General features: G+C 37.2%; 1 protein-coding gene across 3 annotated transcripts in view; it reads left to right on the top strand.

Annotated features, from left to right (window-relative positions):
- Positions 1 to 13407, top strand: part of CDON (cell adhesion associated, oncogene regulated) — a 76410-nt gene that overhangs the window by 44128 nt on the left and 18875 nt on the right. For all 3 annotated transcript variants that reach the window (XM_039356452.1, XM_039356451.1, XM_039356453.1), the window contains exons 2-11: positions 5458 to 5588; positions 5707 to 5979; positions 7818 to 7964; positions 8113 to 8256; positions 8951 to 9238; positions 9351 to 9620; positions 10349 to 10705; positions 11568 to 11857; positions 12286 to 12451; positions 13084 to 13215. In XM_039356452.1, the coding sequence (XP_039212386.1) occupies positions 5519 to 5588; positions 5707 to 5979; positions 7818 to 7964; positions 8113 to 8256; positions 8951 to 9238; positions 9351 to 9620; positions 10349 to 10705; positions 11568 to 11857; positions 12286 to 12451; positions 13084 to 13215 (2137 nt within the window). In that variant the 5' untranslated portion in view covers positions 5458 to 5518. The remainder of the gene's footprint in view (positions 1 to 5457; positions 5589 to 5706; positions 5980 to 7817; positions 7965 to 8112; positions 8257 to 8950; positions 9239 to 9350; positions 9621 to 10348; positions 10706 to 11567; positions 11858 to 12285; positions 12452 to 13083; positions 13216 to 13407) is intronic.

Below are 13407 nucleotides of genomic sequence, written 5' to 3'. Positions count from 1 at the left end.
AATGGGCAGCATATTGGAGAGATTAATTTTAGGGAAATATTGAGGAATAATGCTTTATCCTTTCCATCATTTAATGTATTGGCAGTCAAAGGGGGTCTTACCTATCATTAGGGGAGTTTTATCATTACAGTACACAATCATAAAAGTTGCCCTTCGTACAAAAATCCTTTTTCAATTAGATTTATTAATCTTTGATTTTATTGTCATTTGTTTGTTGTGAACAGGCCAAAATCATTGAGCGTTGGGTAGTGCACAAGCTTAATAAATTAGTATTACTGTATTATTAAAATCTGATTTGCATATAAAGCTTTTTCACCTTTTAGGGTCTACTACTTTTGATTGTTTCATATTCAGTCTAGAAACAATGCCAGCAGATTAAAATACAAGCTAAAAATAGATGTATTTATTGCATCTTGTCTTGCCCTTGCTATATTTGAAAGGAAAACTAGATTTAGAAGCTTGCCTTCAGTTCACTGACAAAAGTAACAAGATTTTTCTATCTAGTTTTTGGGGGGCAAGGTGGAGGGTGGCATCTTGCTTTTAGAGTTAAGATCTTTTTCTGTAAGTATAATATGCCAAAAACATGTAATGGGGAACTTGAGTGAATTACAAAAGAAATAGAAACTAAAACTTAGCAATTATGTATGTGTTATGCTTCAGTCAAATTTAAATCATCTCTATTACCTTGACATTATTCAGAGTTTAAATCTGAGTTATTTTATTCACTATGCCTGCATTTTCCCTCTGGCCGAATAACTGGCTTCTAATGACTGATGATGTAACTTATTAGTTGATTAATGGAAAACTATAAATTCTGGTTACAGGTATATATTCCTTTCTAAAACATATTGTCTTTTTTTTTTCTAAAGTGGAAAGTCTGTAACTCAAATAGTTTGTGCTTTCGTATTGTAAATATATTCTGAAGCAGGAAAAGTGCTTCATATCTGGGGTCGATGTGCTCACTACCTAAAGAAACTGCTTTTTTCCTGTGTTTGCACAGGAGTCACACAGCTGCAGGCATGTGCATTTGAGTTAAAAGAGTGGGATGGGGGGGTGACATTCAGAAAAACTGTAGTATCTGATGTAAATCAGCCTGCAGAATAAATAGCTTCAAAATGAATTGTCTAACAGTTATACCTCTCAAATGCAGATTGGCAACCTAAATTATGGACTTGTCTGAGATAGAAAAGCCCTTTTATGAGATTGTATTGGCTCATATTGCGATTATTTATGTTTCCTATTTCAGAATGGCAGGAAATCATGCCTCTGTGGAGACTGTCAGGTAGGGGTCACCAGCCTTTTGAACTAATGAACACATTTGGCATGTAGGAAAATGTTGTAGGCAGTCTTAGAAAAGGGCTCCTAAGAACCAGCCCATTTGTAAATAGCTACCATGGAGGATGAAAGTAATTTCAAAATCCCAACTGCTGCCCCTCTTCTGAAGCTCCCCACAAGCTGCCCTACATATCTTTGTCCCTTTGTGGGGAGGGGGAGAAGGGACATACTTTCCAAACAAAACAGTGGGTTGCAGTCTGTTATTTGTGCAGGTAGTCCTCAAGAGAAGGACGAGGGAGAAGAGAAGGACGAGGGGGGACATGATAGCAGTGTTCCAGTATCTCAGGGGCTGCCGCAAAGAAGAGGGAGTCAAGCTATTCTACAAGGCGCCTGAAGGCAGGATGAGAAGCAATGGATGGAAACTCATCAAGCAGAGAAGTAACCTAGAAATAAGAAGAAACTTCCTGACAGTTAGAACAATTAACCAGTGGAACAACCTGCCTCCAGAAGCGGTGAATGCCCCAACACTAAAAGTTTTTAAGAAGAGACTGGGCAGCCATTTGTCCGAAATGGTATAGGGTTTCCTGCCTGAGCAGGGGGTTGGACTAGATGACCTCCAAGTTCCCTTCCAACTTTACCATTATTATTATTATTATTATTATTATTATTATTATTATTATTATTACTAAGGTTTCCCCAGTCATCATCACTATTTGGTCCTGTGCACAAGTTATAGGGTAGCAAGTGATTTCCAGTGGTTTTGATCATTTGCAATGTCTTCAACACAATTGAGCCCAACATTTCTGTTGCTGAGACAATTCTTAAGTAAATGTTGCTTCATTTTATGACCTTTTTTGCCACCGTTAAGGGAATCACTGCAGTTGTTAAGTTAGTCATACAAAGGTTGTTAAGTGAATCTGGCTTCCCCATCGACTTTGCTTGTCAGAAGGTCCCCCAGGACACTGCCACTGTCATAAGTATGAATCAGCTGCCAAGCATCCAAATTTTGTTCACATGACTGTAGACATGCTGTAACAGTCGTAAATGTGAAAAACGGTCATAAGTCACTTTTTTCAATGTCATTACAATGTTGAACAGTCGTTAAATGAAATGTAAGTGGAGAACTACCTGTATTTTCTAAAAAATAAAAAAAGTGATTTAATTGAGGCCTTGAAGCATTCTTGGATCAAAAATAACTTTAGAGGATATGAAGCCAGCTTCCTATATGTGAAGAAAAGTTTTGTTTTGTTTTGTTTTGTTTTAATGTCAAAAGTAAGAGGGGACACCATCTGTGGACCCCAAGGGAGATGGTGGCAAGCTTTAGATCTAGAAGCTGTTAAAAGGAATGTGAGGCTGCAGGCTACCCACCTTTGCTTTTCCTGCTTTAATCATTGTATGGTTTATAAATGTTGAATTTAAGGGTTTCTGTAAGAAGCTGGCACTTTTATGTGTTTTACCAAAAAACGTAATGATAGCTGATCAACAAGAACCGGATGATATAACATGTTACCTTTTGCTTTAAATCTGTTGTCTTAAGAAAATGTCATGATTGGCACAGTCTAAAGATCTTTCATAGAACATATCTGTGATTTAAAATGACAAAAAAAGTGTTTAGTTCAAACCATGAGCCCCGTTTAAATTGTAGCACATTTTTTTCTTGATCAGCAAGTACAGTATCCTCTATTAAAGGACTTAGCTGTGTTTATGACAAATACGGTAATACTAAAGAGATTGATAAGAAACATTAAGACTATTGATTTAGTTTTACAGTAACGTTTAGTCACCGTCACAGTGAAACGAGGATCATAGTTAATTGATTGTAACAGCCAAAATGCTAGAAATAATTTTTTTATGATTTTTTTTTTAAAGATACTTTTATACCACTAGTATGATATTACATTATAGGTCAAATAACCTATGCAGCTATCTCTCTTAGCCACAGTGAATAATAGTAGAAATCAAGCAGCATGGACCAAAAGAGAAACCTTTTACAAATAAACAAGAATGATTTATTTTCTGGCTTACAGTGATGTGCAAATGTTTTCTGTTTGGAAGAAGTCCTGTTGACTTACCTTTTGCTGCCATAGAACCTCTAAGAATACAGTTGAAGGACTGAAAGATTGAAACCAACACTGTCTCCCTTTCTCCTTTCCCTTGCTACGTCGACCTTATATTTTAATCCACCAAAATGCAGGAGACAACCTTCCTGTTTTGAACAGAATTGTTAGGGTTTTAAAATGTTTGGTAGCATTAGTTTGTGATCAAATTAAAAGTTACTTTGAACTCAGTCCCTTCTGTGAGTGTAATTTGGAACACACTGATGCTTATTGCAGCTGGCAGCTTCTTGCTATTGCCTCTTTCTGTGTGTGAAACCCACCCCCCTTGGTGACCTTTTCTGGGGCTGGTCATGGTCCCTTTTCATTGTGATGGGCTAGAAGTGGCTCATGTGGAGTTGATTATTTCCTTGCTTGTCTGGTCTGTTTGGTGCCATAACTTCAAGTCATTTCCATTTTCTTCCTCTGTTTTTGGCTGACCACAGAGAAAGGAAATGCTTTTGCTGGCGACAGGATCAGTTTGCATGCTTGGCTGACTTGATTGAGCCTGTGAAAAGGTGGGGAGTGCCTAGTAAATAAACCCCAGAGGTGCTAATGTTCCTTTGGTGTAGTTAGTTGTGATTATTAAACTCCTAAAATCTGCCCAAACCTAATATTTCTTAGTCTTCGTTTCACTTGGGCCTCTTAATTAAGGACACTCTTGTTTAATGGAAAATTATCTACTGGGAGAAAATACTAATGCCTGTTATCTGGAACTAAACAACAAAATCAGTCCTGCAGTTAAAACTTAGGGGCAGCATATCAGTTGTTGGTAGCCTATTACTAATTGCTGTTTGCCAAAAAAAAAAAAAAAGGGAAACCCCCAGTAATCTTTGCATGGCAGCTTTTCCATTCATAATGTGGATTCCATTAAATATTCTGTTCTTCATTTGGGAGTCAATGTGGTGGTGGTGGGGAATGTCTGTTTAAATACTGTAGCTCAGGGGTCTTCAAATGTGGCCCCTTTATGACTTGTGGACTTCAACTCCCAAAATTCCTCAGTCAATTCTGGGGGTTGAAGTCCACAAGTCATAAAAGGGCCAAGTTTGAAGACTCCTGCAGTGTAGCTTTACTACTTTTTACTTTAAAGGTGGCTTCACTTTCTAGGATTAAAATACGGCGTGGTTGTACATGGGTTATATATATTTCAGGTAGGAGAACTCTGTGGTCTTCCAAATATTGTAGAAAGCCAGAGGATGCTGCAACCTCCCCAAAGCCATGTGATCAAAATTTTGGATGCTTGACAGTTGGCATCTCTTTATGATAGTTGTAGCATCCTGGGGTAACCTGATCACAATTTATGTCCTTCCTGACTGGCTTCCAACAACAAAGTCAATGAGGTTACACTAAAAAGATTATTATTGATGTCAATCAATTTTGTAATTTTTATTCTCTACAAAGGAGTGGATGATTTGTGCCTCCCCACTTGTGCCTCCCCAGATGTTGTCACAGGTCCCCCAAAGTATCTTAAAAGTTATAGCATTGGTAAAGAACCATGCATAATATGTTTGTATAATTTCCTTGCGTCAGAATTTTTTTTTCTGATAACGGTCCTAAACTCTTGTTTCTGCCACAAAAGAACCTATGGGAGAAGAAAAATCCAAGTGTTAATATTTATAGTTTATTATTTAAAAGTAGCAGAAGCCAACAAGGCTGAAGCTGTGTGGGATTATTTCCTTTTGGTAAGATAGCTAATTTGTTTGTAGAGTTGTGGAGCGTGCTGGGAACTTAAAAATAACAAGATTCATACATGTTTCTGCAAGTAACAAGATTGAGGGTATTAAAGGCTTTTCATGCTATGTTTTAGTTCTGGTACATATGGTTGAAACTATGTAGCTGTCAACACCTAACTGACTGGGTTTGGAAGCTAAGTAGGATCAGCCCAGGTTAGTGCTTAAATTGAGATTAGGAGGTAGTACTTGGAGGAGGAAAGGGCATGGCATGCCATTTCTGTCGTGTTGCCAGGAAAATTACAGGGACGTACCCATGAAGTTAAATGCCAACTTACCTTTATCAATATTTATGCCTTATGTTTTTACTCACGAAAAATATGCCTCAAAGATGTTGCCTACACTTTCTTCTTTTGTAGGTTCCTCATTGAGTCATATTACTCTGAAGCTCTTTGCTACCAGCCTTTGTAACTTGGCATTATGCATCCTGATCCAGTACTTTCACACGAACTGCTTTTTCTTACAGTTTTCCTCTCAACTGCAGCTTCAGGTAAATTCGCTTTCCTTGATATGTTTCTAATGTTCTCTTTTAGGACTGATAAATGTATGCCAGCTGACAGTAGTTGATAAACACCATATATGTGTGTCTTTTTTTTCTCTCTCCCTAGAGTTGATTCCTCACTTTATTTCTGAACCTCTTTCTACCATCCAGAAGCCAGGAGCAACTATAAAACTTTACTGTTCCACTGAACCCTCTACAGCTCATCTCTCTTGGATATTCAATGGAGAGAAATTGCATAAGAAAATAGAGCAAGTAGACCCACAGCCAGGATCCCTTACCATTTTCTCTCTTAGTCCTTCAAATTCGGGAACCTACCAGTGTGTTGCTAATAACAGTATTGGTGCAATAATCAGCAGGCCTGCAACTGTGTCTGTAGCATGTAAGTTATATTCTGATTGATGGTGAAACTGTACACCTCATAAAATTTTTATTCTTCCCATTGGCCTCTTTTGTTTCTGAGCATTTTTTATCTCTAAACAAAACTTATTTCAGAGAAGGCTTAGTGACAAGCAGAATCAGAGCAAAGTAAAATTGTATGGATGTATCTATACTAATGTAGAAAGAAGCTTATAAAGATTCTCTTTCAAACAGACTAGAACAGACATAAAGAATGAAATCTCTAGGAAATGCTACTTAAATATATACATGACTTAAACAAAGAATGTTTGTTATTTCTTACTTGAAAGGGAAGGAGAAATAAGCTAACCTTGTTGTTAATAAGTTTATTAATCCTAATTTATCCCACTTAATTATAAATTAAGGTTGTGCTGTTTTTCAGGTGTGAAACAAAAAGCTGCTTCAGCTAAACAGCACCGTTTTGCAACTTCTTAAACTAAGCATGTCTTTCCCTTGGCAGAATGCAACCAGTTGATCCCAATAAAAAGTAGCTTCTCTTTTAAGGCAGGTGCTGTGCTCACCTGCCTTCAAATACCAAGTGTTGAGCAGTCCAGTTATTAAGTACATTTTTTACAACTTATCAACCCTGCAAATGTTCAGCTGGTCATTTAAACAATGTGGAAACAAATTCCTTCTCTCCCCTTCTCCCCTCCCCCATATCAGCACAGAAGACTTATTTCTGTTGAGTGTAATTTGACTATTTCAGATCAGAAACAAAATGTCTGAATTACTCCTTTCTTATGCCTGAGCTTGATACATTTCCATTATAAATATACTTTGCTTTTGAAGCATATCCAAAATACCCATAAGAGAAAAACTTCTCATAATTGAGAAGGATAAATGTTTTTGTAGAGTACTGACCCATAGCAAGATCCTCTTGAGAGCTTATGAACATTAGTTGGTACTTACAGATGCTAAGGACTGTAGAAAACTGTGAATACATTCAGTGCCTTTTGTACTGTATTAATTGCTGATGAAATGACTGCAGCAAGACCAATATTGTGTTGAATTGCCATTTAAGCAAAGTAGACATTTATCAAGTTATAGTTGAAATATCAGTTAGTTTAGACCAGTATAGAAAACACAGGCATTGAAAAGTCATTTTATAGTCAAACATTCTGATTACATGTTAAGAGCCCTAGTATTTACCAAAGTAAATTAGCTAATTGGTTCATTTGCTGTTTTAGTCAGCTGCTCTTATGTGCTGCAAAAAGGGCACATAGCTAGGTGTGAAATCTTATAAATTATAAAGTATGTAAAACTCAACTACTTTGCATGCCATAATGTTAACATGACTTTAATGTAGATACAACAAACAATTCTCTAAAGAGCAACTAGCTTAGATCTACATCTATCCAGTTGCACAAGGAACAAAGTAGTTGGGGAAAAGTATGTTGTAAATAGGGCAAACCCTATCAGGCACTGTGATATTAGTCAGACGTAGTTGAGTTACAGCTTTTCCTGTTCCCTCCTTAACTACTTAGGAGATTATATTCTTTTGAAACCCAAAGTTGCACACTCGCCTGGCAATCCTTTTAGCATTGTGAAGAAAAAAAAAACAGATTCTCAGTTTTATAGAGAACCGACAACTAAAGCTTCTCCAGAAAGGCACATTTGCAGCTGGATTTATAATCAGTCAGCAAAATTGCTGGGATTGAGAATGTATAGGAGGCTTTTACTGTTTTCTTATTTTTTTAGGTAACTCAGCACCCAATCAGCTGAAAACACTAATTTTTATTAAGTAAAACTCTTTTGGTTAAAGACCTACAAAATCTACTAAAAGTTGAAAATAAAATAAAAAAGCTTTCATTTTTTTTCTAGATCTTGATGATTTTGAATCTTCATGGAGAAACACAATTTCAGTGGAAGAAGGGAATACTGCTTTAATAGGTTGCAAGTTACCAAAAAGCAGTCCAAAAGCACAGGTTCGCTTCCGCGTCCGGGGAAAATGGCTGGAACAATCAACAGGCGAGTTTCTACGTTCCTTAGCTTGTTGAGAATTGCTACAAGTTTGCATTTTAATATACAATACAAGTTAAACACGGTATTTTCAACAGAAAAATCAAGTTATATTCTTTGCAGTCTCATTAAAATAACTCTGCTTTTATTTTATTAGAAAACTACCTTATTCTCCCATCTGGAAATCTGCAAATTTTGAATGTATCTTCAGAGGACAAGGGAACTTATAAGTGTGCAGCATATAATCCAGTTACTGATGATCTCAAATTTGAACCCACTGGACATAAGCTCATAATCAGTAGTGAGTATTGCATGTCAGTGTAATTAAAATGTCAACGTGCAGTGCCATTGCTTTGCTAGGTCTCTCATCCATTTAGTTTGGTTGAATGTCTGCTTGCTGAAAAGTCTTATTACCTGTAATTATCTTCATCATGGTTAAATGCTGTATGAGAATGTATATTCCCAGAGTTAAGGATGTGAAGCCTTTCTAACCTTTAATAATTGGCTGTTACTGAAAGCTGGATTTGCATATTGTGGGAATCTTTTTTTGTATCTACGTCTCCAGCACTTAGTATGTCCAGCTAGAATTGGGAAACGGTCCTGTATAAAACCTGGGCTGCTTTGATAGAGTATACTGAGCCAGACAGACTAATGGAGAGGCTTTTGATACAAGGCGAGTTCCCATATTAAAATAGTTCAGAGCAGGTGAGGTGTGAAGCATGATAAACAAATCATAATAACAACTCTGCTCTAGATGACAGAGAAAGCTTGGCAATTTAAATTTAAGGCTTTTTGCAGGCCTTGTAGCCAAATATCAGATAACAGATTACAATTAAGTATTATCTTTTGCGATCTAGCATCCACAGTGGATAGTTACGACAAAAATACATAAGCATTGCAAACAAGCAAAATACTTTGGGGGGGGGAATAGGAATCCAAGGAATTTGAGCTAGCTCATTAGAAAAACTCACGCTAACCTTTTCCTCAATTTGCAGACTCTTCCGCAGCGGATTTTCATATTCTTCATCCAACCAGTTCTCAGGCATTGGCAATACCTCAACACAGATCTCTAATGTTGGAGTGTGTAGTTAGTGGGCTGCCTGCTTCTTATGTTCACTGGTATAAAGATGGCAGAGACGTGCTAATTCAGAACAGATGGAAGCTCTTTCATTCGCACCTTACCATTGATTCTGTGGATCTGTCTGATGCTGGAAATTATTCCTGTGTAGTCCAAGACAATTCTGAAGTTGTGAAATACGTTAACTACAGCATCAATGTGCTTGGTAAGATGACAATTTTTAATTTACAAATTCAGAGTCAAAACGTTGCTGTTGCAACAGAATGAAACCGGATATAATGCTTCCTTTTTCTTTCTTTCTTTCTCTTTGGTTTTAGAACCCGCTTCTATATCAAGAGGATTGCAAAATCAGTTAGTGTCTTGGGGCAAAAATTTGCATCTTTCCTGTGAAATACATGGAAATCCTTTACCTAATGTCACCTGGTACCATAATGGAATTCCCGTCCATCTTTCTTCCCGGCACTTTCCTTCAGGAAACAAGCTAAGAATAACTCAAATTGCCCCAGAAGACACAGGATTGTATCAGTGTTTAGTAAACAACGGCATTGGATTTTCACAGTCCACTGGGAGATTTCATTCCCAAGCAGGTAAAACACATGATGCATTTTTTTCCTATCCTCTTTTAGTCTATACAGAAATGGCTTGTTGACTTTGTGGGCTATTTCTAATGAGTAAATCTTAACTACTGAGCTATGCACCCAGTTGTAAGCACTGGCCAGTTGTTGACACTGCCAAGAAACCTTTTCCACCGTAAACTTGCCTGAGCTTTAAAATTAACCATGGAGCTCAAATTGTGAATTGTCATCCACTTGCGTATTAAGCTTCTCAGAACTTATGCCTGCTATTTAGAGTGTTATTCCCTACAATATTTGAGGGTTCCCATTCCCTTTTCTCCCATTACTATCCTTGTTTCTTCTCTTTGTTAACATATAAGACAATTAATTTGATTCATGAAGTAGTTCGTGCAAAGCAGTATGTAAATATTTAAAGTAAACAAAAATAATCACTCGTGCCTTTATTTTTCTTCTATACATCTAGTCTCCAACGATAGTTCAGTTCTCTTGAGAAGATCTTTTATTGTGTTAGGAGAAGAAAAGACGGCTGCTTATACTAACTGCCTTGAGTTATTTATCAAAGTAATAAAGGTAGGGAATAAATGAATAAAGTAAATATAGTTGTAACTCAAAGCAGTCTGTATATGTATAGTCAGAAGATTATTATTTCATTTGAAGCTTCGTGGCCTTTTCTGTGGGTGTGTAAGTGTCTATGAATGAATAGTAAATTGTATTTTTCTCTGTTTTCATTTTTTAAATAGACAAAAATTCCAAGCCAATTATAACTTCACTGCCAGCCAATACCAAAGTGATAGAGGGCGACACTGTGTCATTGTCGTGTAATGCCACTGGATTGCCTACCCCTGTAATTCGTTGGTACAACAGGCACGGAATAATTACCACCCATCCTTCACAGGTGCTCTACTCAAAGTCACATAAGTCATCCCCCCAGGCAAGAAGTGGTAACTCCATTGCAGACAGAGCCTACTTCATTATGTCTCGCAGTGGGTCAAGTTCCTTATATATTCAGCCTCTTACAGTAGAGCATGCTGGGAAATACATCTGTGAAGCAACAAATGATTATGGACTTGCTCGTTCAGAGACTTCCCTTACAGTTGGTGAGTACCATCCCAGTTGTCTTACTAACTAAGTAAGTGGAACAGTTGGGCCATTCGAACAGAAGTTTGCACTAATAATTGCATGTCCACAAATTGCCACTTTGTAAACTTATACGTTTTATAGCTCATCAAATTTCTATTGCTTTCTATGTTGAAACATGACCTTTCTGTGCCAGTTCTTTGCAAATTAGGTGTGTTATTTAAATTGAGTTAGTTGTCTGTTTCTAGAATTGTGGACTATATAATCAACACTTATAATAACAGACTTGAGATTATAATAAATCTGCTGTGTTATGTTTTGAGGTCAGCTAAGTTCAACTTGGGTAGTGTTGCTGACACATTTAACATTCACCTTGAAATAAATAAACTTTCTTCCTCCTTGATTTTTAATGAATCAGCTGCCCACAGCAAACTGATTACCAGTTCAGCAGAGGCAGGCAAGGAGGCCTAAAATGTTGCACAATGAAGAGTTTACTTTATAAACCCTTTCTATTACTTTTTTCAATGCCATTGTAACTTTGAACAGTTACTAATCAAACTGTTGTAAGCTGAAGATTACCTGTACCTGAAGCATTTTGTAGCATTTCTGAAGCATTTTCAACATAGGTTTAGCCGTGTATATATAAGAATCTAGAAACCATATGGACCATTACAATGGGATTAAAAACTGTTCTTATTTACTGTTATAATCTAACTTTTTTTTTAAAAAAGGAAATATTATCTTTAAGATATAAATCACTTTGTGACAATATACATTTATTCATTTATGAAGAAATGCTGATGGAATAAGTGATGGTATTAAGTGTCATTTGTAAAGATCATTGAGCCAATGCCTACCTTTAATCTTTAAATTCTCCTGCAGTTCCCTATGAAGCCAGTACAAAAGCAGCAGCTCCTCCTTCTGAAGTTGCTCAGAATGATGATGGAGATGGGGATCTTGATTCAGAAATGAGCCTCCCCAGAAAGTCTCCAGCCGAGATTCTTACTGACAAAACTGCTACAGAAAAAACATCCAGTGGCATTTCCCCACCCGAAGCGCCCATCATTCTCAGCCCTCCACAAACACTTAAACCAGACCAGTATAACCTGGTCTGGCGATCTGGAAAGGATGGTGGTCGGCCAATCAACGTTTATTTTGTGAAATATCGCAAGGTAGGACTATCCTGGCTCTCTACAAAAAGCAAATATTGGTTTTTATGGCTTAAAAAAAAAAACTTGGAAAGCTACAGTATCCTGGTAGTAACTATGAGAGTGGGGGAAAATAGGATGCTGCTCTACATTAGTTTAAAGCATTGGCAGCAATGGTGATTAATGAAAGCTGGCCTGTTTTAAACATCTTTGGGCCTTGTATTACAGGAAGATTGACATTTACATTTTGCAATGTATGAAGGAAGATTTTTTGTGGATCTCCTAAGCATTTCATTGTGTCTGCACTTTTGTTTTTAAACACAGTTTTGGTAGCTAGACAGTAACTATGTAAATAATACAGTTCTGTGCCAACATTAGAACCAGCAAATTGTTTACCTACCTTCCTGTAAACTAAAGTTTTTGATTAGCATTCTTTAATTCTCCTTTTACAGCTGGATGGCAATGTTACTAATTGGTATACAATCCGTGTTCCTGGAAGTGAAAATGAACTCAGTCTTACAGAACTGGAACCTTCCAGTCTATATGAAGTTTTGATGGTTGCAAAAAACGATGCTGGTGAAGGTCAGCCTTCCATGCTTACTTTTCGTACTAGCAAAGGTAAGAAAGCTTTTGTCAGACCATTTATCGTTCCCTGAAATGTATTTTAGGTAACTTTTTTTTACTGAAGTGTGTACACTTGGAAACCTCTGACATGTTTCCCCTCAAAGTAAGCCATATTGTGTGTAGCATCTGCCATATTGTTGACATTCCTTGCTCAGAAAAAGCAGGTGAATTGGCTCCTGAAACTCTGTGAGTAAATATCTACTCACAGGATAGGCACTTCCAGTACCAGCTCACTTGCAAATCCCAAATTATCCCAACAGGTATCCTCTGCAGTTTACTCTAACAGACAGCTCCCTAGAGCAGCAGAGGAAATGCCAAAATGGGGTAGAATCAGATCCCCCTGTCCCATGAGCAACTCTATCAAAGATGTTTCGTATGTGGAAGAGCATTTCTTAAATGTTTCACGTTGATATACTTATGGATGCTCAAAGTTTCTTCTGAGCTTATTCCATCAACTCACTTTTGTGTTGGAGCTTTTAGGAAGCAACATGAGTAAAATAGGGGTTTTTCAACTTTTTTGTTGCCTGCTCGCATACAACAAGATGACTAAGACTTACTAAAAAGACTCAAATAAGTACCTTACGACATCTTAAATTATTTACTGAGTACACTTTTTTCCCCCCCAGAAAGGTCATCCTCCTCAAAAACCTCACAGACTCCCTCTCAACCAATTGGCTTTCCTAAACATTCTGTCATTCAGGAAGGAACAACCAACAATTTTGGCGTGGTCCTTCCAGATTTGTCTCGACACAGTGGCGGTAAGTCCCATCGATAAATCTGAAAATAATGTACTTTTGAAACACCAACTTTAACCACCTTTCGAATCTTCTGTTAGTTGTGCATCTCCAAGGTCACTTGGGTGTTTAACAGAGCAACTTCAAAAGAAAATAAGAAAGCACCTTCTCCAAACACTGAACTCTTTGGAGTTTAATTCAGTGATAGAATATATA

Source organism: Crotalus tigris, unplaced genomic scaffold (genome assembly GCF_016545835.1).
Source record: "Crotalus tigris isolate CLP2741 ecotype Arizona unplaced genomic scaffold, ASM1654583v1 scf7180000018825.4774228, whole genome shotgun sequence".
Classification (NCBI taxonomy): domain Eukaryota; kingdom Metazoa; phylum Chordata; class Lepidosauria; order Squamata; family Viperidae; genus Crotalus; species Crotalus tigris.
The sequence above is the reverse complement of the archived record's forward strand: the minus strand, read 5'-3'. Positions and strand labels throughout refer to the sequence as shown.